We start from the raw sequence: 26,125 nt of genomic DNA, 5'->3' as shown, positions 1-26,125 counted from the left end.
ATCTTGGTCTTTTGGGCTCATGAAACTTTTTCACCTGACCTACCTGTTCCTTGTCCCTTGCAGGCCCAACGCCCTGTCAGTTACAGGCTGAGCAAGCCTTCCTTGGGGTAGCTCGAGCACTGGACTCTGACTCCAGCGTGCGGCCCTCCTTCTCCAGCAGTTACGTCCCACAGTGCAGTGCCAGTGGACAGTGGAGGCCCGTGCAATGCGATGGCCCTCCTGAGCAGGCCTTTGAGTGGTACGAGCGATGGGGGGCCCAGAACAACAGTAGCCAGGAGCTGACCCTTCCAGAGCTGCTAAGGAAGATCACAAGCTATCGAGAAGCAGCTTCCGGAAGCTTCCGTCTCTTTATTCAAAGTCTGTATGAGGCTGGCCAACAGGACATCTTCCCAGGGCTGGCAAGATACCCTTCTTTCCAAGATGTCCCACTGGCAGTGATGGAAGGCAACCTGACCCAGGCTGGGGGGAACATACTCCTGGAGCCCTACTTCTTCTGGCAGATTATAAATGGCCAGCTCAGCCGATACCCAGGGCCCTACTCAGACTTCAGCATTCCTCTGGCACACTTGAACCTTCGGAGCTGCTGGTGCGTGAATGAGGCTGGTCACGAACTGGAAGGCACCCGGACAGAACCGAGTGAGATCCCGGCATGTGAGTTAAGCCGTGTGGAGAGCTGAATCTGTGTTTTTACAAGCAGGGTGTGTGGTAGGGGGATATTGTCAGAGCTGGCATGAAGTTCGGATATGGCCAGGTACCTGCCTTTCGTGGTTGAGGCACCCGAATGCGTTAGTCAGCTCTTGGTGCTGTAGCAGAATACCACGGACTGCGTGGCTTCACCAACAGATGTGTCTCACAGTTCCAGAGGGTACAAGTCCCAGATCAAGGTGTTGGCAGATTCCTTTCCCAGTGAGAGCCATCTTCCAGGCTTGTGGAAGACCACCTTCTCCCTGTGTATTCACATGGCAGTGAGAAAGAGCTCTGGTCTCCTCAACTTTTTGTAAAGACACTAATCCCATCCAGAGGGCCCCATGCTCATGGCTTCTTCTAAACCTCATCACCTCTCCAAGGTCTTCCTTCCAAGTACCATCCCCTTGGGGATTAGGGCTCCAATACATGCATTCTGGGGGGGACATGAGCATTCAGACCACAACACCAAAGCTCATGGAAAGGAAGTCACTTCCGGACACCACTGCAGTAGGTGTTGGCAAAGTTAATGTAGTTCAATTTTAAATTTTAATGTAGTTTGAAGTTAATGTAGTTCATTGTATGATTGATTATTTAAATCAATGCCTCAAATTTGAGCTGGATGTTGTCTGTGGTCAAAGCATGATCTTAAGACCGAGGAAGGCTGTAAAGTAGATATGATGTGGCTCTTGGCCCCCTGTAATCTCTCATAGATTAGGTAGACCTTTGGATTGAGCAATACACAATGTGATTCTACTCACAAGGGCATGCTAGGTGCCCTGGACCTCAGGCAGTACCCCTGGCTTCAAAGTCCCTTTAATTTATTTGAGAGGTTTAATTACAGGACTGATTGGAGAGCAGCCAAAGGAGGTCGATAAGTTCCGCTCTGTGGCTGGCGGACTTATAGGAGAGCTGTGGCATCTGAGGCATGAGCAGAATGAGGCTGACTCTGTCTTAAATTAAAATGTCTTATTACCAAGAGGCCATGCTGGAAGCTTGAAGGGATAACAAGATGGATTCAACACTTATTATCAAATGAGAACCTCTCTAACCAGCACTTGCTAATATTACAGGAGGATATTACAGCTCTTCAAGGCCAAAGAAATCTCTCAGTCCATTCTTTGCAATGTTCAACACTCTCCACACCTTTCTGGATCATGATAACGTCAATCAGATGATTTTGACATTAGCCAAAATGTAGGCTTTAGCAGCAAGTGGGTTTTTAGAATGCTGGGTCATAGGAGCATGCAGTAAGAACAGTAGTACCCCAGGCGAAGTCCTGAGTCCTAGCAGCAGGCAGACCCTACAAGGGAATGGATGGGTATCGGCATGCCTGTTGTATAAAAAGTCTTTTTCTTTTTTTCTTTCTTTCTTTCTTTTTTTTTTTTTTTTTTTTTTTTAAGATTCTCTATACCAATAGTCAGGTCTCCCACATGGGTACATTCCTATGATTTCAGATGCTTTAACACTGAATTTAGTCCTCTTCACATCTGAGTTTTGAGCCCCAAGTTGCTGAGACCAAAAGCACATTGTCACTTGAGTAGTTAGGTTTGCTCACCTTGGCCTGAGTGCCAGGCAAAGCATTTGAACTGGGCTGCGAATCTGCAGGCCTTTCCTGTGAGTACCAAGACTGCCCCCAGGGTACAGGTTAATCTGCGGAAGCAAGTATTAGAGCTCCCATCTGCAGATAGTGTCTATCTTTTCCTTCTAAAGTTCTGCTTCTGGTTTTGCAATGACATATTTTTAACAGCTGGAACAGCGGAGCGAACTTTCTCTAATATATTATTATAGTCATATGTGTCTTTGCTTTACAAGTAAAGAAATACACATGTTCCGGGGGTACTCATTCAAACTCTTTTGTTGATGGGGCACATGATCCAAAGAGTTTGATGACCAGGGTTTGGAGACTTGACCCTCCAAGTGTGGTTCATCAGCAGCATTAGCATCACTTAGTGAAGCTGATCGAAATTTGGAATTCTGGACCCCACCTGCTGAATGGATCCCTGCCTCTCTCTAGGCTCCCCAGGAGGCTCTGATGTTCCCAAAAGCTTGAGAAGGGTTGGCCTAGAGGACACAGTACAGGTTCTGCTGGGGTCCTCAGCCCTGTTTCTACCGCCGACTATTCTGTGGCCAGAGACACAACCTTGGTTTAATCATAAGGTCTGCATAAGAATGGATAAGTCCCTTAAAGGTTGTTGTGAGCTTTGTAAGAGGTAATTGATGTGAAGTGCCAGGTGTGGTGCACAGAGAGTCCTTCCTAAATGGTTGTATTCATGCAACTGACATTAAGTAATAAAGTGACCAGTGACCTTCCTACCTGTAAGCAGGGCAGACGGTCCTGCCTCCAGGGACATGAGGTCAGCTCCTGTCCATATCATAATCCCCAGCCTGCTTGAAATTTTGCTTTTTTTAGGTAATATGCAATTATGGACAACCACTGTATGGTTGAAGTAATACACTGTGATGTATGATGGGAAGACAATCCTAAGAAGGGTGTGGTGTCTGCTCCCAGGGACTTAGTGAGGGAAACTAAGGTGTCATCATGTGAGTAATAAACAGAAGCTCTGGAAGTATGAACACAGAAAACCAATGGAGGATATGCCCAGAGACTGGGGCTATTCATGGGTTGGGGGGTTGGGTAAAGGTTTGCATGGCATCAGCTTCTGAATTGTGAAGGATGTTTGCCCACCCGAAAATGGGTGGCAGGCCCTTCCTAATAGAGGAAATGGTATGTGCCAGGTCAGGGCAGCCAAAAAAGGGTCTGCTTTGTTGGGAATGGGGTGGGGGAAATCTCAGTGACATAGGAAGGAAAGGGACTGGGAGGGAGTGATGGAAGAAGAAGGTAATTATAAACCTGAGCCAGACTTTACAAGGTCTTATGTGTCAAAACAAATCTCATATGTCCAGTTACAGAATTTCCATTCCTTTCTGGAAGACATGGATAGCAAGCTTAGATTTCTAAACAGGAGTTTTCACTTCAGGGATTCCTGATCCCTGGAACTGATAGGATAGATTATTTGATCAAGAACATCCATAGAAAGCAATAATGTTGTCAAATTCCAGAAGTCAAGGGTTTCTGCTGATTCCGTGCTGTCAAAAGGACCCACTGAACACATTCACTGATGAATTTACGAAGTGGTTGTTTGTGAATAAATATGGCCAGTGTGACTTTTGTTAATAGCGACAACTTCAGAGACAACATGTGCCAGACACTGTGCCAAGCTCTTCACCTGCAACACATCATAGAATAATTATAAAAATCCTATGAAGAAGATGTCCCAATCTTCCCCATCTCACAGACTGAAGCTCAGAAGGGTTAAACACATTATCCAAAATGGTACAGCTAATAAGTGATGCAGCTGACATTTAATCCATTCTCTGAGAACCATGCTCTTTTCACTTTGCAAGAATAATTCTCTACTAACCTACAATGTTTCCCTTCAACTCTTGATATCCATCCATCCACCCACCCATCCATCCATCCATCCATCCATCCATTTATCTACTCCCACATCCATCCATCCATCCATCCATCCATCCATCCATCCACCCACCCATCCATCCATCCATCCATCCATCCATTTATCTACTCCCACATCCATCCATCCATCCATCCATCCATCCATCCATCCATCCACCCATCTATAGCTCTCCATCTCTCCTCTGGAGGCAGCTGGTCAAGATCTCTGGTTCTGGAGTCATACTGACTAGACTAGAATTATGAATCAACTACTTGTTAGCTAGGATGGAGCCTACATGACTTTGAGTTATGTGACTTATCCATGCCTCAGTTTCTCATCCGTAACACATGGCTAAAAATGTTATCTTATTGGGCTGTTGTATAGATTAAATCAGATTGTCCAGGTAAATGCACTTAGAATAATGTCTGGGAATAGACATTAGTTTTACTCAACTTCTTACACAGCAGGTCCTCTGTAAATGGTGAGTGAATGCAATTGTAGAAATGAAACAGAAGGAACATTCCAGGCTGTAAAAAGAGCTGGGTGAAGGAAACAGCCGTGGCAGACACGTGTGCATATGTATATGCACACGCATCTAAGAGGGGTCCAAGTGTCCAGCCATGATCTCTTTACTCCCCCAGGTCCTGGCTCTTGCGAGACGGTGAAGCTTCGTGTTCTGAAGTTTATTAAGGAAACAGAAGATATCGTCTTGGCTTCCAACAGTTCTTGGTTCCCTCTGGGAGAGAGTTTCCTAGCGGCCAAAAGCATCTGGCTGACCAACGAGGAGCTCTCCCTTCCTCAACTCTCTCCACCCCGGGAGACGTTCTCAGAGAAGTTTCTGAGCGGAGGCGATTACGCCATTCGTCTGGCAGCTCAGTCTAGTGAGTTCCGTGTACTTCTGGCTTCTTGTTCCGGCTCGTTGGGAAGGCAAGGGCTTGACTTAGCTCAAACTTTGTGGCCTGGGTTTTCCCAGGCTGGTGGGTCCCTGAAAAGACAAAGTGGTTTTGTGTGCCAGTCAAAGCTGGAATGATGCACACCTCTCCAATATATTCCCGAATCCACCAGCACAGCCACTTAGGGGCAGGTCTCCACATTTTGTACCGTGGATGGTGCCCTAAGTCCACCACGCAGCCACGTTTTTGCTAGAATGTGAGGGGACCTGGGCCAAAATGCTCATGGTCTGTTCTGAAGCTTCCCTCTACTTCTGTGGGGAAAAAGGAGTTCCATGCGATCAGTGTTGCGCTCACCATCTGTGATTCCTTTCATACGCAGAGAGTGGGGTTCAGGCACATGCCCACATTAACCCAGCGAATAGCTAGCAGAGCCTGCATGGTTTGGGCCCCCGAGCCTCTGTCCCCTGCTGCACTGATCCCTGGTGCCCAGAGCCTGGGGCTGTCTCATTCCAGAGCCCCTGGTCTTCCTCCACCACTTGAAGCCTCTGGGGCAGGAGCGTCCGAGCGCTCTCCCGGGCCTCTCACTGACCCCACACCGATTGGGCCGGGCAAACAATTGCTCTACTGCAAGCATCCCGAGCTCCCCGCTCCTTGACAGATGATCTCAGTGGCTTCCCTCTCCGGGCTTCTCTGGGCTGCGGTCACACAAAGCAATGCGGCGTTGCCCCTGACAACATCCGTGCCAAGACGAGAGCCCCCTGCCCACTGCCCCTCCCCTGCAGGCCGGAGCCTTCCTGCTTTCCCCCTCAGGGATGTCTGCTGCTGCCACCTGGGGATGGGGGCTCAGGTGTCCAAACCCCAGTGAGAATCTTCCAAGCACCATCTTTGTTTCCTGCCTCACTGCCATGCCCGTGGTCTCTTTCGGAGCACGAGGCACCACGTACTGGTCATCTTTCTGTCGTGGGGCCTGGCACAGTGCCTGACAGATAGAGGAAGCGCAGGCAGTGTTGCTAAACCATCCTTCTTGCTTCTTTTGTTCCCACTTTATTTCTCCTCCGTCCCCCCCCCCCCCCCCCCGCCAAGTTCAGACACTTCTTTTCTCTGTTCCTCAGGGAAATAGGGACTTCTGCTTTCGGCAAGAAACCAGTTGTTTTCCATTTGGTCCCTGGACAAGGTTTGATGTCATCAGAGGGTTATGTGGGACTGATGCTCGCGTGGTTGTGAACACTGGTTAGGGACGGACTGGAGAGGAAGGGGAGAAGCTCTTCCTGGGATTTAGTCATTGAATGGCACCATGGCATTTTCTTCAGAAGTGAAGTTAAGGAAGTTGCCCTCCACCTAGCAGCGCGCTCTGACTTTGCCTGTCTGGGGCGGTGGTGAAAAGAGGAAGGGTTCATGGAGAAGGACCAGGGGTGCTCATTTCTCTCGAATCCTTCAAGACGAGAGGAGGTGTTTCTAATCTCGCAGAGGCGAGGAAGCTGCTTGTGTGTAGACCTCCACGTCCTGCAGGGTCTGGTGGCAGACCTAGGACCACAAGAGATGAGGGTCACAGAGTGTCTTTGGCCAACAACACGTGGTCGCCGTGTTCTCAGGCCTGGGTAGGGAGGGACGCGGGAGTCCTTTTACCCAACTGTGCTTGGCACGAGCTTGGTGCTCAAGATCTTTAGACATAAATGTCACACTGACCCTGTCGGGGAGGTATTAGAACCATTTCACGGGTGGGAAGACCGTGGTTCAGAGAGCTTAGGGAGCTCGCTCTTGCCCACTAAGATCACTCATGAGAACCAAGAGGTGCTGTGCCAGGATTTGGGCAGAAGCTCGTCAGACCCACTGTCTAGGGTCCTGGTCTCCTCAAGGGGTCCTGACCATGGGCTGCTGGTGTCTCCCCTAGGGAGCCGCGAGCCCCTCTCTGAGAGGAGCAAGTCGGGAGGTGTGCTCCAGTGGGAGGCCGACCACTGCCCGCTGGGCTGCCCTAGATAAGACCCTGTGGCTGCCTGGCTGTTGTCAGTGCCAGAGCCCACGTGGCGAGGCCCTTCCAGGTTGGAGGCTCACGCTGCGGCTCCCCTCTCTCCCTACCGCAGCCCTTGACTTCTATCAGAGACGCGACCTTCTCCCGGGGGAGTCCACACGCGCAGCCGCCCTGCTGCGGCCCGGCCCCTATGTGCCCCAGTGCGATGTGTGGGGAGGCTGGGAGCCCGTGCAGTGCCACACCGGGACCGGTGAGTGGGGATGCGCACCCTGGGGCGGGGGTTGTTGGTGGTGGAGTGACACCCCACTTTGTCCTTGAGAGCAAAGGACTTTGTGCTGGGATCAGTGCGCTGAGGCCCCTCTTTGGCAGTGGGTGGCAAATCCCTGAGCGTCTCTGACTTTGGTTTCCCAACTGTTTGATGGGAGTTGGGACCTACCAGCCAGAAGGTCCAGTGAGTCCTTGCGGGAGGGATTGGGGTGTGTGATCGTGGACGGGGGGCAGGGGGCTTAGACGTGGGACTTGCTGGTACTTCTGTGAATGCACAGAAGGAAAGTTGTTTGGGGGCACATACCCCCCTGACGCACTTCCTAAACTTCTGAGTCCTGACTCTTTCCTAGGGTACTGCTGGTGTGTGGACGGGAAGGGAGAGTACGTCCCTGCCTCGCTGACTGCCCGCTCCCCACAGGTCCCCCAGTGTAAGTGAAGCTCGAGGAGCTCTCTCCCGATCCTGGTGGTGGGAACTCTAGCCCAGCGGTGACAGCTGTTGTTGCCCAGCCTAGGGATGCCCCTGGATCAGCCCGAGTGCCCTCAGACCAGCCCCCGAGGGCAGCCAGGCCGGATTTTCCCACATCCCCAGTCCTGGAAGATTCTCGTGATCTTGGCCCTGCCTGATCTGGGCACCTAGCTTCCTAGGAGGGGAGAGTCACCGACCACGGAGAAAGGGCCTGGAGTCCCCTTCTTCCCACCTGCTCCCAGGACACGTTCATCTGCTTCTGCCATCTCACAGTCTGACAATCGTCCCACAGCTGCTCGAGAGGCCAGCCTCCCTCCTGGGGCTCAGACCCATGTCATCAAGACCCACATCACATTCAAGGATGATACACCCCTCTTCCCCCACGGGTCTCTGTCCTTCAACCATGGCCTGCTTCTCCTCTGAGGTTCCAGATCTGCGCAGGGTCTCTCCATCTACCCCAATGGAGGGACCGCCTGGGCTCCCTGCTTTCCCCCTGCACCCACGGCCAGTCAGTTAGGAGTTTCACTGTCTCTCTCCCTCAGGCCCCACGGCCTGTGAGACATCTCGAGCCACCGGGCTGCTTTCCAGCTGGAAACAGGCTGCATCCCAGGGAAACCCATCTCCAGAAGACCTCTTCATCCCAACCTGCCTAGAGGTAAGGCTCTGAAGGCCTAGGACGGGTTGAGATGGGAGCCAGAGCTTTCTCCCACACGCTGAGGATGGCTTTTCTAGTTTTCAATCAACTTGTTTTAGTTAAAAACTCATAGGCAGTCACATGACATCAAAAACTAATGATGTACCGTATGGTGATGAACGTTACATAGTGATGATGACAGAGAATATCTATTCTTTAAAACAAGGGAAAAACAAAGACAAAAACAAAAACACAAGAAAAACAAAACCAAAAAAACCTCACAGGCAGTTCTAGGCCTGGGCTTTCGTCTTCACCCTGGCGACCCTGGCTGGGTGACTTGGGGCAATTTGCTGACCTTCTCTGTGTCCTAGTTTGCTTTATTTGACCCCGAGATTGGGCCATGTTTTTAATCCTACCTAGTGTGAGGACTGTTTTGAGGCCCCAGGGAAATACCTTCCATGAAATAATCTATACTTATGTACTTGCTCCTGTGCCTTTCCCAAAGTCATCCTGGCCACATTGCTATGCCCATCTCATATCTGTTTCTTATTATAAAGGGAAGACATTATAATAGTACCTTTCTCAGATTGTTGGATGATTGCAGGAAATGATACAAAACCCCAAAGAAAGGATTCTCACGGGAGTTTTAATCCCTTACTTGCTGAGTGTTGGCAGTCTCTGCTCAGTCCCTGGTGGTTTCTGGAAGCCAGAGGAAGTCAGCCATGTAGAAGTTAGACTACAAATCCCTGAACAGAAGCTTCCTTATTATTTTTTAAGGGTTTTATGTCTTTAAGGTTTTATTTATTCATTTGAGAGAGAGAGAGAGGAAAGGGGAGATGGGCCGAGGAAGAAGCAGACTCTGCTGAGCAGGGAGCCTCGATCTTGGGACTCCAGGATCTAGATCTGAGCCAAAGGTGGTCACTTCACCAACTGAGTCATCCAGGCACCCCAAAGCTTCCTTCTTCTTCTTTATTATTGTTGCTTTTTGGGCTGTGGACGTGGATCCCAGTTACTACTGAGTTGACAGAGAAATTAGCCTCTTTAGCTTTTTATCTTGGCTTACAGCCCCCTCTGGCTGAGACAGAAGTCTCTTCCACCATCCTGGGTTCAAGCATCAGCCCATGGATAAGGAGAGGTAGAAGCCACAGCTTCTGTCTGAGGGAAGAGCAATCCTGAGCCAGCCCTGAAGGAGTGGTTTCTCAGCCTGCCTCCCGTTTAGGTCCCAGGGGCCAGGAACAGGACTCAAGCCTTCCACTGCCCCAACTGGGCAGTGGATGGCTGGGTCTTTGATCTAGCTACCTTGGAGATGTTCAATTAGTGACCAGAATGTTCTCAATTTTAAGCCTTTCTCCTGTAAAATGTTTTCAAAGTTTTCCTTGCATTTGAATCTTACCTGTATAGCTTCCAAGCCATGTAACTAGGGGCATACACCTGACCTCTCTGGGCCTCTGTGTAGAAAGGGGGCAGGAGGGTCCCTGCCTCCTAGGGACTGCGTGACACTCTGGGCGAGGGGGGTGGTGCGGATTGGCATGGAGTGGTCCTCATGATTATGCTCCCTGTTACTGTCAGGTGCTCTTACCGCCATTTCTTGCCTGTGAACCAAGCACAGCAGAGTATGAAATAAGGAGTGGTGAGCAGAAGCCCAGAAAGCCCTCGGTGACAGCCAGGAGGCTGCGGGCGGCTGGTTTTCCGCAGTGCACCTGCTGGTTCTCATGCTTTTCTGTGCCAGATGCAGGAGACAGGACAACGTCTATCATCAAGGCTCCGAGAAGGAGTGCGTGCAGGCATCAGACGAGTCCTACCTCCTTTTCCCTTTAGTGGGGAAACTGAGGCCCAGCAGATCGAAGGGCCTTGCTCAGTGTTCCCCAGCTGGTCCCAGGACAGTCTGGGAGAGAAAGGCCCAGCCAGATACAGTCTGGGTAGCTGCCTTCTGCTGATTTCTTCATTCTCTCTTACAGATGGTGCAGACTTCTTTTCTCCTAGGGGTGCTTGTGGAAAATCATTTCTGGCACTGGGCTGGGGAGCTTGGAGCAGGATAGTGGCTGGGCTTTGGGGCTGGACGGGTTTAGACCCAGCCCAGCTCTGCCATTCTCTGCCTATGGGGTGTTGCTCTGACCCTTCACATCTCTGAGGCTCAGCTTTTCCCACCCTAAAAGAAGAGAACTGTGGGCCTGGCCTCATGGGATTATTGTAACCATCAATTCCAAGAACGTACATCAAGGGTCTGTAGCCCATAGCGTCTGCCTCTCTTTTTGGAGAAACCATCACCATAGTTTTGAAAGGAACATTCTGGATGTCTGCCTGCTGACCTGGTGGCCGCAGTAGCATCTTCCCTGGGGTGACATGCCCTTGGCTTTGTCTCAGACAGGAGAGTTTGCCAGGCTGCAGGAGTTGGAGGCCGGCCGCTGGTGTGTGGACCCAGCCTCAGGGGAGGGAGCGCCTCCCAGCAGGAACAACAGCACCCCATGTGAGTGGTTGCCTCTCCTCTTGCCCCTGCCCGCCATGAGCACTGGCTCCCTGTTCCATGGCTCTGGAAGCTTCTCCCCTTGCTAAGCCTCCGGTTCCTCTCTGTGAAAGAGGCACAGTGGATTCTTTGGCAGGGAGGAACCAAGAAGTGCAGACCAGCAGGGTCCCCGATGCAGTGGCTCTGGAGCTTTCTGGGGGCACTGGCTGTGTGTCGCAGATGCCACACTGGCCCCTGCCTGCTCCCTCAGCTGCCAGCCTGGCCCTCCCGTCTGCTTTCCATGGTGAAGTCAAGATGATGTCCCCAAAGTGCAAAGGGGCTGATGTCCCTTCTCTGCCTCCCCGGGGTCCTCAGGGCCCAAGCACCGCACCGTGACTCATTGGCCCCGGGGTGGGGGTTAGCGTGTGGATCTTACACCTCCCTCTGCTTCTCTCCTTCGCTGCATTTTCTGCTCTAAGGACTGGGTGTTATCAACTGTAGTCAGACTTTTCAAGAAAGAGGATGCTCTCTTCCCCCCGGGTCTTCACCTGCCCTTGTGCCCTCCCTGGCTAATTCCTACTCAGCCCATGCATCAGTCCTTCCGGACTGGCCTCCCTTCCAGGGCAGAGGGCAGTGATTTCAGCGGGCTCCCGGACGACGCTGCACATTGTCCCCCTCCCCTTTTCACTCTGCGCTGTAATTCCCTCCCCTACTTGTTCAGTCTCCTTAAAGATGCCACGTTCTGTGACAGCAGTATGTGTGCGTGTGTGTGCGTGCACGTGTGTGCGTGTGTGTGCGTGTGTGTCGGGGGGGTACCGACCTGACCAAAGCCCAGGCTTTGCCCTATCCCAGGTTAGCCCCGCAGTGAGAAGACAGCCCCAGACCCTGGAGGGCCCAGCAGGTGGCTGGCGGCAGGTGGCGGTGGGTGGCAGCTATGGGGGCCAGGGGCCCACTGAGCTTGTCTTTGTGTCCAGGCCCGAGCCTCTGCGAAGTACTTCCGAGTGGGGTCCCATCCAGGCGAGCCGGCTCAGGCTCTGCCCCAGCCTGCATGGCAGAGGACGGAGGGTTTGCCCCCGTGCGGTGCGACCCGGCCCAGGGCATCTGCTGGTGTGTCCTGGACAGCGGAGAGGAGGTGCCTGGGACCCGTGTGGCCGGGAGCCAGCCGGCCTGCGAGAGTAAGCTGTGACCCTGGGAGACGCTCTCGGGGCTGCGGGGGGCGGGGGGCTGGCCCGGGGCGGGGGGAGCTGCTGCTCATCTCTTCCTTCACGAAAGCTGGGGAGGACTCCCAGGCGCCAGGGGAGTCGGGGCGGGAGGGGCGATGGCGAGGGGCTGGGGGATGCGGAGGCAGTGGATTCTCATGCTGCCAAAACTTGTGTCTACTTCCTAAGAGTGCTCAGCCCTGCAGCTGAAGTCCAGGAGGGTCTGGGCAGGGATCCCCAGAGCTGGTATCTCAGAACTGGGGTGCTAGTCTGCTGGGGTTCAGGGTCTTGGTTTCCCCATCCTCGAGTGGGGAAGGGGGCCTGATGCAGGATCTCAGGGACGGTGGGGCCATCCTAGCCGGGAGGCTTCAGAAATCTGTGGAGGCGTTGATTTATTTCTAGTTTTAGTTAAAAAAAAATTGTTTTGGTATCAAATACTAAATTATCTATCAGATAAATATATAATATTAAAACACATGATTATAGATTAAAATATATTTACTTGGTTTTCAGTGACTTACCTTTTATTTTTTCCTGTATACTCAAGTCATAGGATATTATAGTCATTTTAAAATGTATGTGAGCAAGTAGGTTAGACTCTGTGTGAATTCCGCTTCAGGACGGTAAAGGAAGATGCTGCAAAATATTTATTGCAGATTGGGGCATTGGGTCTGGTGGGATTGAGAAATACGGCGCTATGATTCTGATTTCATTGCAGCTGCCTTTCTTTTGCTGTCCTTATTGGTTTATTTTTAAAATTTTGTCGTCTGTTTACAACATTCTGAATGGCGGAGACGTTTTGCTAGGCCTAGAGGGTTGTATATATAAAAAGAATTGCTGTGGATTCGTGAGTGTGTATTTATATTTGGAAGGAGGCAGGGGGAGGCTGCCGAAGCAGGGTGGAGGGAAGAGCTGCCCCCTCTCTCTGCAGGGCTCCTTCCCTTTTGTCTCTCCCCGTCCTGTGGTGTGCCCACGCCTTTCCCCACACGCCCGTCCTCCCGAGCTCTGGCGTGGTCATCTGTCCAGGGCTGGACAAGGCAGGACCCTGTCATGCTCATCTCTGGGGCCGGGAGCAGCTGTCACCAAGCAAGAAACATAGGAGGTGCCCGATGGGTATTTATGGGCGGAACTCCCTGTCCTGTGTCCCACAGAGGTGTGGTGTCAGCCTTGGTCAGGGTGGAAACAGTCAGCACCCAGCTTCCTCGTCATCTAAGAGTGGCTCTCACTGTCTGGGACGGAGGACATAGACGGATGTGTCTCCCCCAGGAACAGGGCTGGGAGCACAGGTCCTGTAAGATTTGGGAAGACCCCATGTGACGTGGCCTTGCCGGGTTCCAGGACAGTGGCTCATGTGTACAGGAGATTGACCCGCTGAAAGTGATTTTCACATCTCGTAGTTCAGTTTTGTCCCCTCAACAGCACTGATGAATAGAACGGTCCCATCCCCCCATGTTATGGAGGACAAAACTGGGGCTCACAGGCGTTCATTAGCCTGTCCAGTCTCAGAGCCAGCAAGCAGGACAGCCAGCACCGACCACGAGGCTCCTCCTCCTGACGTGTCTGCAGAGTGTGGCGGAGAAAACCAGATGTGGGGAGCAGGCAGACTTGAATGCCAACTCTTACACTCCCTTGCTGGGTGACCTTGGGCTAGTCCCTTAACCTCTCTGGACCTCAGTTTCCCAGTCTGAGGGATTCCCAGCACTATAGCAATTTCTTGAGTCGTTGTTAGGATTCATTCAAATAGTCTTTATCAACTCCTCAGCCTGGTGGCTCAGAGCACAGCCTCGGGTGCCATGCCTGGTCCTTTCCTGGCAGCCGCAGGACTTAGAGCAGAAAGGCTCATCTCCCCGTGCTTCGTCGTCCTCACCTATGGCCAGAGGGTGACAATAGTCCTCCCCCACGGAGTTGCTTTGAAGATGAAATGGGTTCAGGGGAGGCACTCAGGACAGCCCCCGCACACAGTTACCGAGCTGCGTGTCCCTGGGCAGGTCACTTAGCTCCTCTGAGCCTCCATTTTCCCCATCAATGAGATGACCCTGCCTGAGCCCAGAAGAGAGCAGGGCCCTTGGAGATAGTATTATAACTGCCAGTGTGGAGGGCTCCGAAGAGGAGATACGGGGCTCGGGGAGCACAGAGGAAGGACAGCGGTGAGGGGCAGGGGATGTGCATTCCCATCTCGGAGCAGCACCAGGTAAGGGGAAGCCCTTTTCTCCCGGGGTAGTGGTTAGATTCAGAGGACCCGTGCCCAGGTGCTCTGTCCCTCCAAATCCTCAACATTCGGTTTCTTCCTCTGTAAGGGGAGGGTGATAACACCAGGGCTGCCGACTTCATGGGCTTATTTTGAGTAAGGGGCAGGGAAATACTGATCACGACCTAGTTTCACAAACTCGAAAATTCGTGGCTAACGATCACATATGGCGACGGCCAGCTTAGCCTGGTGGGGCACCAAATGCCCCTTCTTTGTTCTGAAAGGGTTAATTCATGTCCTAAAATTTCCATCGCAGGCAGTAACGTAGTTTCTTGCTGTTATCCATAATAATGACTCAAGTTAATGACCATTTATTACGTGCCGGTAACTCCTCTGAGCTCTTTATGGGCCTTAATTCATTTCGATTCCCACCATCCTTAGGAAGTAGCATCATTGCTTATTGTCGCCATTTTTACAGAGGAGGAAGCTGAAACACAGAGACGTTAATTAACATGCTCAAGGTGCTCAGCCAGAAAGCGATTGAGCTGGGATTCAAATCCCTGTCGGCTGGCCCCTGAGCCCACAGGCTGACTCTCCTCGTCCCCACAGACACGTGGCACTTGGTGAGAACCAACTCAGCAAGCCCACGGCTGATTACTGCAAAACCTCGGCCCGACGCCAGTGTGGGTATTAAAGAGAGGGCCCCTGTACCCTGGAGGTCAGAATGGGTCTTCCTCCGTCTTTGAGGCCCCCCGAGGACCCTCGAGTCACATGTGGATTACAGCTGTGAAAACCAGACCCATGTGGGCGGCAAGGCTGGGCCCGAGAGTCAGATAATTAACTAAAGCTCTGGTCATGTATGAAATTGGCTCACCGAGAGTGCGAGTTATTTCCTTTACTTGTTCGTCCACTTATGTAACATATATCCCCAGAGCTTATGTTCTGGGGGGAACAGAGGAGAAGCACCCTCTTTCCGGCCCTGGCTCCGTGCGGCGGGGAGGCCGGTGTGCAGGTGATAAGTTTTGGATGATTGGCCCCGTGGAGGTCCGCCCAGGAGGCCAGAGAGCTCGCTGCGTGCACCTGGGAGAGCCACGGAAGGACTTAGAAAGCAGGGGATGCTGAGCTCATGATGCAGGGTCATAAAGGGAGTCCAGGCAGCTGCACAGGTGAAGGGAAGGCCTTGGGGTGCGCAAGCAGGCTGTGTTCGGGGAGCGATAGCCCTGCAGAGGCAGAGGGGCAGGAGGGGTTGAGAGAAGAGAGGGTCAGGTCTGTAGGCCCTCAGGGCAATTGAGAGCCTGTGTCCAGCTTCACGGGGGCATCTCCACTGGTGGGCGGGCTTGGATGGGATGGAGCCAGGTGTGGAAGCTTCTGGAGGTAGTGTTTTGGGAACAGGTGGCTAACACCTAAACGAAGGGAGCGCAGTGGGGACGGAAGGGGTGGTCTGCAGCCCTCCCTCGCTCTGGGGAAAGCGGATGGGACCATCTGGGGGCTGCTGCTGTGTTTTGCTTGGGACAGCTGGGGGTTGGGGTGCATGTTGAGCTCCGGACACTGACGCAGGAGCAGACCTGGCCACTAGTGAGGAGGTCTGGTGCGCTGCCTTCGACGTGGAGACAACCAGGTGGCAAATGGACTGACAGGTGGGAAGGAGCTCGGAGGACCCAAGCTGGAGAGGAAGACCTGGGTGTGGTTCCCGCTCAGGAGTCTGTTCAAGCGGCGAGGATGCGCTCGCCCAAAAAGAGGGCGGAGAGAGGGCGGGGAGCGGGCCGGGGAACGCGGGAAGTCAGAGCCCCCTTGTGCGGCTAGCGCCCACCGGGGCCCCTCTTTCCTTCCAGGCCCCCAGTGCCCGCTGCCGTTCAGCACGTCGGCTGTGGCCGGCGGAGTGATCCTGTGTGAGCCAGCCTCGGGCGCAGGAGGAGCCCCCGTCCAGCGGTGCCGGCTGCTGTGCCGCCGGGGCTATCGGAGCGCCTTCCTGCCGGGGCCACTGCTCTGTAGCCTTGAGGAGCAGCGCTGGGTGTCCCAGCCGCCCCAGCCCCACGCCTGCCAGCGTGAGTGTCCACCCAGCACCCAGCTTTCTCTTGGGGCTCAGGGCGGAGCACCTGCATTTTCCCCGCCCGAGTGTAGCATTTCCATGGTAAGCCAGGTGGCATCAGGAGGGGGAGAGAGGGCCCTACGAAGCATGTTCTAGAAGGAGCAGATGTGCCTCACAGACTCCTAGGGTTAAGCTTTATTTGGGGCTTCTCTGGAACAATCTGCTCCTTGGAAGAACTTCCAGCATCTCAGGCTCTCCTGGGACGTCGTGGATACAGGACTATAAGTAGGAAGTATGCGTTCTGAGGGCCATATTGGTTCCTGTGGTGTCGACAAACTCAGAGCTGTTTGGGCTCTGAGAGCAATGCTGACTCACCAACCTCTCCCTCTCCTGGGTCCCGTCCGGGGCTCCGTGGCTAATGCCTGGTAGAGCTCTGGGGCCTTGACCCTCTCGGTGGGTATCAGTTCTGATGGCTGTGGGGCTGGGCCCTTGGAATATCAGCAGAGGTCCTCTCTCCTGCTCCCCCAGCGAGCCTGTTGGTGCACCCACATGGCTGTGAGGCCTTAGTGCTCTGACTGCATCCGCCTTGGCTGAGGCTGGCCACGATTACTCATAGTCTAGCAGGGCTGGGGAGGGTGCTGGGACCCACACGGGGTCCCCCCAAGGCACTGGGAGGAGTGTCTGAGACAGATGCCCAGATCCTGGGGCTGTCACAAGCCTCTGGGTGGTTGTCGGAAGACAGCATTTGTGGCAAAGCTGCTTGGGATCAAAAAAGAAAAAAGAAAAAAAAAAAAAAAACAAATATGCTATCCAGAAGGGCATCTGGGTGGCTCCGTTGGTTAAACATCTGACTTTTGATTTTGGCTCAGGTCCTGAGCTCAGGGTGGTGGGATCAAGCCCTGCATTGGACTTTGCACTGGGCATAGCATCTACTTAAGATTCTCCCTCTCCCTGCTAAAAAAAAAAATGTTTTCCAGAAAAAGGTCAGTATGATTTGGACAAATCAATGGTCTATCTCCCTGATGGTGACAAAGTGGCCTAAGCTGAAATTAAGACCAGGCTAATCAAGACTGGATCTAGAGTAAAGCATTTGGGAGAAGAGAGGAGTGGGTCCTGAGCCCTTAACATTGTATGCAGGGCCATTGTGTATGACTGTATAGGTTGTGCACTGAACGATCTTAGAGTATGCCTTTCATGTAGTCCATGGTGTTCCATCTTAACTGGCAAAATCCTATGTAGCAGCCCTGTTTTGAATGCAAGATAACATGGAAGACTTTCTAAGAAGAATGTCCTGCCTGGAGCCCCAAAATGTAGAGCAGTGTGCTTTAGAAGCTGAGGCAGGACTGAGCACGCCATGAGGATGCTAAATAATTTCAGAGCCATCATGCTAGGAAGTGCTTAGACTCTGAGGATGATAGTGCAAGGTGGTAGTGCTTGTGTGTTCTAAGCTAGATGAAGAAGGGTGATTTCACCGAAAAAAAAAAAAAAAAAGAAAAGAAAAGAAAGACATCCCACAGGTGTGTTGCCTATGTCTGCTGACCTCCGGGGCTTGTGTGCAGGGCCCCAGCTGTGGCAGACCCTCCAGACCCAAGGGCAGTTCCAGCTCCGGCTCCCGCCTGGCAAGATGTGCAGTGCTGACTACGCGGGCTTGTTGCTGGCTTTCCAGGTCTTCATCTTAGATGAGCTGGTGGCCCGTGGCTTCTGTCAGATCCAGGTATGTCCCTGACCTTCCGCATGAGTCGGGGCTTGGACTGGGCTCTGGGTCACTGTGGCAGAGGACCTCAGGGCTCAAATGAACCTAGGGTTCGCCTCTCACTCATTTTACCAATAGGCAAAGTGAGGTTCAGGACAAGAATGCCCCTTGGCCAAGGCTAATCAGAGTGGTGGGATGGAATCCGTACTCATCACTGGCCATTCTTTCTGTGTAAAGACGTCAAACCAGGTGTGTGCTGAGTGCTCGCGAGGCACCAAGCACGGCTCGCTGTTGGCTGGATTAGCAATGCTCATGGGGACCCTATTATTACTCCCGCTTTGTGGATGAGGGGCATGAAGCCTGGAGGGCTGGCATAATTGTCCAGAGCCACACAGCTGGGGATGAGGAGCCAGGCAGATGACATGGGGACAGAGCTGTGAACGCCCATGGAGGACTGCCACCACCCGTGGAGGAAGGGCTGTAGGAGAACAGAAATGCCAGGATGCACTCCCTGAACGCCTGTGCCAGACGTATCTTTAACAAACCTGCTAGAAGGCATTATGGACCCTCCCTGGAAGGACACTATTGCATGCCAGCAGACAGACCTAGTCCTGTGAATAATGAAATATCAGAGTTTTTAGCTATGTAATAAGCAAAGGCTTCTGTGATTTGAAGTCAAGTATTCACAGAAGGAGTCTTTAAAAATTGCTCAATTTGGGGCATCTGAGTGGCTCAGTCAATTAAGCGTCTGACTCTTGATTTCCACTCAGGGCTTGATCTCAGGGTCTTGGGATCAAGCTTTGAGTCGGGCTCTGCACTCGGCAGGGAGTCTGCTTCAGGATTCTCTCCCTCTCCCTCTGCCCCTCTCCCTGCTCATATGCACACTCTCTCTCCCAGATAAATAAATCTTAAAAGACAAAAGTTGCTCAATTAAGTAAGTTCTTGTTTTGTTCAAACCTTGTTAACTCATAGAGAAACTCAGTTTTAACCCCATATGCTAAAAATTTTTGGAGAATATACATTTTCACAAAACCAAATACAGAGAGTCATACTTCTAAGACAAAGACAAACATAGATCGCCCCCTTTTATCCAAAGAAATGTACTTGACAACACGGGCAGTAATATGTATTAATTATTGAGCCCGGGCTCTGTTCCTGGGACTCGGCTAGAAGCTCTACATTCCTTATCTCTGCTTATCACAGCACCCTGCCCAGCGAGCATCAGTAACCCCTAAGTTATAAGCTGTTAACTAAAGCCCACCGAAAGTAAGTAAGTTGCCCAGGATTTCACAGAGCTAAGTCCAGGTCCTTTTAGACTCTTTCATTACACCAGGTTTGTTCCTTCCTCCCTTCTTTCTCCCATTTAACAAATGTTTGTGTGCCTGTTACAGGCTAGGGAACGGTTTCAGGCACTGAGGACTAACACGAGCAAAACAAAGCCAGGCACTAGTTAAAGCGGTCAGGACAGACTCTCATCAGTAATATACTAATGCTGTAGGGAAAAGGAATCTAACTCGATTGGCACTCAACTTTGATTTGTGCCTGGACCCTCGTGATCCTCAGAGGGAAGAGAGGGCCAGTGGTGCCTTGCCCCCTGGGGTTGGGTTGAAGGGAGGGCGGAAGGAAGTGATGTAAGGCACATTCTGACACCTGGTGTGGGCTCGGCAAGGTTGGCTCCTGACTCTGTTCTTTTTCTTTTTTTTTTTAATTTTTGTTGTTGTTGTTGGGGAGGTGCCTAGGTTGCTCGGTCTGTTAAATGACTGCCTTCAGCTCAGGTTGTGATCCTGGGATTGAGTCCCGCATCGGGCTCCCTGTTCAGCGGGGAGTCTGTTTCTCCCTCTCCCTGTCTCTCTACCCCTCCTCCCCCACTTGTGTTTGGTCTCTCTCTCTCTCTCTCTCAAATAAATAGATGAGATCTTAAAATACATATATATACATATATATATATATGTACATATATATATATATGCAAATATATATTTATATATATTATATATATTATATTATATATATTATATATATTATATTATATATATTATATTATATATATATATTATTATTTTTTTTTTGAGAGAGAGGAGGGCCAGAGGGGAAGAGGGACTCTTAAGCAGGCTCCATGCCCAGCCCAGAGCCCAACTTGGGGCTCTATCTCATGACCCCAAGATCATGACCTGAGCCAAAATCAAGAGTCAGTTGTTCAACCAACGGAGCCACCCAGACGCCCCAGGGACTCTGTGTTCTGGAACTTAAGGGATCTCTCTCCACATAGGCAAAGACTTTTGGGACCCCTGTGTCCATTTCTGTCTGCGACGGCTCCACGGTGCAGGTGGAGTGTCTGACTGGGGAGCGTTTGGGAGTGAACGTCACGTGGAAGCTGCCGCTGAAGGATGTCCCACCGGCTTCTCTTCCTGATTTGCATGACATTGGTATGTTTGGTGACACTATGTGGCCTCAACATTATACAACTTCTCGGAAGCTGTTTCTCCATCTGTCTTATGGAGACAGTAGAGCCTATAATGCCTTCCCGGCAGGTGTTAATGAGTGAATTATGCCCTGGCCCTTGGAGGACCCAATTATTAAAAAGTATATAAGAATCAGCATCCTGCTAGTGGCTTACTAGAGTTAAGTAATATCTCCCGATTGCACTTCCGTGGATAGTTTCTAATTCTTCCCTCGATTTGCTGGGCTCAGAGAAGGAGACGGTTGTGAAGAAGGGGAGAGGGGAGGCGGATCTGAATTGGTTTATAATTGATGTTCTGCACACTTGCAATTATAACACATCTCAGACCACTTATGCTCTTTAAACCCATCATGACACTGTGTCAAGTGGGGCCGGTGTGTGGATGACCTGAGAGAGTGGAAGGATCCGAGAAGGAGGCGCAGAGCGGACTGTGCAATGGTGCTGTGAGCCAGTGTAGATATAATCCGTATTGTGACTGGGGGTGGGCAGCCCCCTTTGCTCTCCTACCACCCAGTGGCCAGACACCCAGGGTCAGTCATGGCTGCAGCTTGACTTTGGTTCGACGATGGGGAGCTTCTGGAAAATGCTGCCAGAGTGTAACCCTGGGGGAGAGACTGAGTGTCTCTCATTGTGCAGTCCTCGTGGCAATAGTATCCCCCAAACAGTGTTAGGAATCAGGGGTCCTTTTCTGCTGCTGGAAAGAGCTTGGAAGATTCAGGTGTGTTTGAAGATGCAAAAGGAGGAGATGTTTATTTCTGGCGTCCATGCTGATGACTGTGGTTTCAGGCCTTCGGCTGGCTTTCAGTAGCCTGCTGTAGCATGGTGCTGATTGTGTGTGGGAATCCATCCCAACTCCGGATGTGACACTCGTCTGCTTTTTCCTAGGAAATACTTATGGATCAGCAGCTGGATGCCTTTTCAGTGTTTAACCACTGAGGTAGATGGCTGTGTTCCCTCCTGGAGGCTAGGCCTTCTCTTTGAGTGGTCCCATCACACACATTTGCTCTTAGAATCTTCACTGATTACAAGAGAGGCATTGTCAGCCCCATTTAGCAGATGGGGAGAGAGAGGTTCAGAGATCGTGGTTTGCCAAAGGTTGGAAGAGTTGTGTACCCATATAGAGCACCTGACATTACTGACTGAACATAGGATATCTTGTACCGAAAGGTCTCATGTTGGTGCCACAGAAATGCTAGGATCCAGAGACCTGGGTTAAAATCCTAGTTGCATCATTGCCTCCTGTGTAACCTTGGGCCAATCTGTCCCCTTATATAGGCCTCAGTTTCTCCCTCTGTAAATTGAGTAACCAGGCAATGCTTACATCTCATTTCTATGGCGACATTCTGGGTGGCTCTGCCCCTTGGTCTCCCCTGGCCCTTGCAGAGAACAGTGGTGACATTCCTGCCTCATCCCGTGTCTTGCAGAGGAGGCCTTAGTCGGCAAGGATCTCATTGGACGCTTCACAGATCTGATCCAGAGCGGAGGGTTCCAGCTTCATCTGGATTCCAAGACCTTCCCAGCAGACACCTCCATCTACTTCCTTCAAGGAGACCACTTTGGCACCTCTCCCAGGACGTGGTTTGGCTGTTTGGAAGGATTCCGCCAAGTCTTGGCTACCAGCAATGCCACTCAGGACCCACTGGGGTGTGGTAGGTCCACTCCCTCCCCTGGGACTGCTGTTTTCAGACATGTGAGGCTGTGAAAAAGGCCACCAGAGCCCTGGAGATAGATCACTCTGTATGTACAGAGTGGGGAATCACTCATTTAATTGTCTGGCTAAAGCCTTTCCAGTCATCGACTCCGTGTAGGCATGTGGTCATCACCCCATCAGGTAGTGGCCAAAACTAGAGACACAGGGCTCTTCCTGGTAAGTGTAAGATCACAACTAGTGATCGTTCTTCTTGCTAGGCTTGGGCCTTGGGGTCTGGGCCATGTTGTCTTTGTGGAGAAGGCTGATGTCCATCCTGTGTGCCTGCTGACATTTCTTAGTCTGGTTATGGCAATGTGGTCCTCATCACCACGTCCAAATGGCCATTGATCAAACTAGGACTTCCCCTCATGGGAGGTGATTCTTGGAAAAAGTTAACAGGGGTTGTCCTTCCTTGCCCTTCCCCTATGTATCTTTGAAGTGTTTGTTTGTTTGTTTGTTTTTTGTTTTGTTTTCCAAGAACGCAGCTGCAAGTTTATTGAATGGCAGCTGCATGAGTCTGGCTGCCATCACGAGTCAACACAAACTCTGGCCCTAAGATAATCCATATTTATCATCATCCAGCTCTATAGGTTTGAATTCCTGGTCTGGTCTTATGAAGCCAAAAGCCATGGTGTCAGCAGGGCTGTGTTCCTACCAGAGGGGATCTGTTTCCTTGACTTTTCTGGGGTCTACACATTGCCCATATGTCTTGGCTCGTGGCTTCCTTCCTTCATCTTTGAAGCTGTAGTGCTGTAGCTCTCTGGACACTGCCATGGTCACAGCTCCTTCAGACTCTGTCTTTCTCTTCTCATGACCCTGGTGGTCACACATAGCTGGGCAATCCAGGACACTGTCCCTATCTTTGGGTCAACTGGTTGGACCAGTTTCCCCTTGCTGTGTAACCTACTGTGTTTGTGGCTCCCGAGGATCAGGATGTGGCCGTCTTTTCTGCCTCCTACTTCCAAGGGCTCACGATGAGAAGCCTTCCTCCCCTGTGGCATGAGACAGAGGAGCATTGTTGCTGAGTTACAGAAAGGGAAGATGTTTTTCAGTTATTTATTTTCCATTATTTATATTGGTTGTAACACAAGAACTACACAGCCTCTCCTCCTGTGAAATGGGCCAAGTTCTAAACTCCACATTGGATTTAAGATGCAGCTGACTTTTACCACAGAAACTCAGAGATGCACCCACTGCCCCCACTGCCCATTAATATCTACAGGAGATTTTGCAGTTTACAATGCACTTTCAGAAGTATTTACTGCTCATGATGGGCCCTGGTGGCACATCATGCTCCCATTTAACAGATGAAGAGTTTGAAGCTGATGAAACAAGCTAAAGCATGTGTCGTGTCCAGAGCAGGGCTGACTCAAAGGAGGGACTCAACTTCATAAAACCAATCATCTGTGGGTGTGTAACCCAAGGTCCTCTGGGACCAGAGCTCATCCCCTTTCTATCCCATAGAGATGCCCAAACAAAGAGGATAAGAAGTAGGTGGAGTGGAAGGTGTCACTTGCCAGGGTGGGTGAAACAGGGTCAGAGTGATGGAGGCGTTCAGAACCCCCACCATTGTGTTCTTACACTTACCAGGAAGAGCCCTGGATTCCACTGCTCTGTGTGTGTGTGTGTGTGTGTGTGTGTGTGTGTGTGTGTGTTGGGGAAGAGTGTGTTGCGGGGGTGTATTTGGAGGAGCAGCAGCAAGAATCTGCTTTTGTAGTCACCCCAGGTAGTGTTGGGAAGGGAGTCCAAGAACCCTACTTGGGTGCACTCCCGGGAACATGGTGCCCAGAGGAGGAGGATCAGGAGTTGGAGACAGGTGCTAGGCAGGGGCCAAGTGAGGGACCCCTTACTGGCTCTGCCTTTGCATTCCCCCTCCACCATGACCCTGCTCCTGCATATAAAATCAAGCCCTGGTTCAGAAATCTGAACCCGAGTTTCCTTCTAGGGAACTCCTTTGTTGATTAGATTATTTCATGTCTATCAAGATGGGTAGCCCAGCTCAGCAGGAAAGACAGAGCAGGCAGGAGAGGCTGAGCTAGGAGCACAGCAGTCTTGTCTGAAGGATGGTAAGTGGTAGGGGCACTGGTGGGCAGAACTCAGGGTGGCAGAGTTTTAGAACGAGTGGGAACCACAGGGTGGCCTGGAAATGGGACTAAGTAAAATGTTTTGCCTGGGCTACACTTGCTGCAGGACAGGACTTGGCAGTCTTGTTCCACAAAGGGCCAGAATGCAAGTATTCTGGGCTTCCTAGACAATACAGTTTTTGTCTCAGTGACCTAACTCATCCATGGTAGGGAGAAGAGTATGGCTGTGTTCTAATAAAGCTTTATTGGCCAAGCAGAAGGGGAGTTGCATTTGGCCTATGGGCTGGGATTTGCCAGTCCTAGCTCTAGATAAACCTACGTTCTGTTTTGCAGCTGCTATAGCTTTTTACTGACTCCAAAGAGTCATTGATCGTGCCATTCAGCCCTACCTTCTTATTCCAAATGGTTAGAAAGATCTAGAATGGAGTTCACAAAAGCAGCACTGAAAACTCTGGGTTTTCTCTGCTCTCAGTGATAATATCTACTTGTTACTGAGTTTCTAATATGTGCTGGGTCTTCCTAGCATTTCTCTGGTCTAGAGGGTCAGGTATTATCAATCCCATAGTTTGGACGAGGGAGCCAGTGGTATTAGGAAACAGCTCTTGGAAGCCAAGTGGCTTTAAGTTCTGGGTCCAACACCTTCTCAGCGTGGGTTCTTGGGACATTGCTCATCCTTGCTAGGCATAATCTGAAAAATAGGGAAAATAAGACCTATTTTGTGGGGGTCGTGGTTTGCACAACATCATGTAATCAATACAAGTATATTCCTTCACACGTGGGAATGCTCCACAAATGGCCTTGTTGATTGGCCCTGCTGGGATCCAAACTCAGCTCCACTGATTCCAGATGCTCTGTCCTCTGCATCACGTGTCGCTCTTCTCAACAAAGGGGCTCTTAGTGAAACCACACCGTTGGATTCTTGTGTCTATTCTTATTGGCTCTTTGCCCCTTCCAAGGCACATCTGGAACACAGCTGTGTGGCTGCAAGCAGAGCGTTGTCCTGTGGAGACGAAGCAGGGTTTCTGTGTGGCATCTCAGGGGGGCTAAGCTGTATGATTCCCTCTGGAGGGCAATGACTCAGGGGGTTGAGTGGGAATGTCCCCCTCCCGTGACTCATGTGGGCATGGAAGCTTGTGTCCTGGGAACAGAGACCACAGGGAGGAAGGGGCTTGGTTTGCAGCTTTGATGGGGTCAGTTACGTTCACCCTCTTGCCTCAAGGCCAACCACGCAGCTTCCCTTGAGAATGACCTGTCGGCAGCTTTCGTACCAGTTCAGTCCATTAAGGAAAACCTTAGAGAGATTATCTGGATTTTCTATTTTCCATTCTAGACAATGTGAACTTTCACTCATCCACTACAAGTTCTTATAACCGAGCTAGTTCTCTGTTTTGTTTTGTCCCCGAAGTAATATGTTACATCCTGTTCCCTCTCTCCTCTTTTCTTTTCTCTTCCCACCCATGCGTGTAGCCATCCATTCAAGTTTAGAAATCGTAATTATGTGTTAAACATCAGTTTGCATACTTAGGCAGGCCAAGGTCATAGCTCTGCGTTTAAAGAACTCAGTCTGGGTGTGGAAGAGGGAAATGAAAAGTCAGATAAATGTCCGCGTCAAAGCCTTTGACGTCGCAATCCGGGCATTCAGGGAAGACTTGCTGGGGCGGCAGGGGCGGCTTGCAGTGTTGAAAGGCACATTGGAATCGCTGCTCAGGCAAGAACAGACAAGAAGTGGGGTGTGTGCCTGTGTGTGTGTGCACGTGCGTGTGCATGAGTTCCTCCGTGCTGAGGGTGCTACAGTGCTGGAGGGCATTCCAGAAGAGGAGACTGGTGCAGGGCGTCGCAAAACTGTGGCTGTAGGGGGACAGTGCAGGTGGCTTATGTGGCTGGAGAGTGGGGTGTGTGGGGATATGACAGGAGACGTACCCAGAAAGCCAGGAAGGAGCCAGGATGGGAGGGGCCTGGGGCCG

The 26,125-nt window shown here is 51.4% G+C and overlaps 1 protein-coding gene across 1 annotated transcript in view; it reads left to right on the top strand.

The window, feature by feature from the left end:
• TG (thyroglobulin) overlaps nucleotides 1-26,125 on the top strand; it is a 235,908-nt gene that overhangs the window by 17,835 nt on the left and 191,948 nt on the right. Inside the window, exons 10-20 of the mRNA XM_059168674.1 lie at nucleotides 64-651; nucleotides 4,787-5,026; nucleotides 7,120-7,257; nucleotides 7,625-7,702; nucleotides 8,283-8,395; nucleotides 10,739-10,841; nucleotides 11,792-11,992; nucleotides 16,037-16,249; nucleotides 17,793-17,947; nucleotides 20,196-20,352; nucleotides 21,812-22,036. Coding sequence (XP_059024657.1) covers nucleotides 64-651; nucleotides 4,787-5,026; nucleotides 7,120-7,257; nucleotides 7,625-7,702; nucleotides 8,283-8,395; nucleotides 10,739-10,841; nucleotides 11,792-11,992; nucleotides 16,037-16,249; nucleotides 17,793-17,947; nucleotides 20,196-20,352; nucleotides 21,812-22,036 — 2,211 coding nt within the window. The remainder of the gene's footprint in view (nucleotides 1-63; nucleotides 652-4,786; nucleotides 5,027-7,119; nucleotides 7,258-7,624; nucleotides 7,703-8,282; nucleotides 8,396-10,738; nucleotides 10,842-11,791; nucleotides 11,993-16,036; nucleotides 16,250-17,792; nucleotides 17,948-20,195; nucleotides 20,353-21,811; nucleotides 22,037-26,125) is intronic.

This window comes from Mustela lutreola, chromosome 3 (assembly GCF_030435805.1).
Source record: "Mustela lutreola isolate mMusLut2 chromosome 3, mMusLut2.pri, whole genome shotgun sequence".
NCBI lineage: Eukaryota > Metazoa > Chordata > Mammalia > Carnivora > Mustelidae > Mustela > Mustela lutreola.
This window is presented reverse-complemented; position numbering and strand designations above follow the sequence as displayed.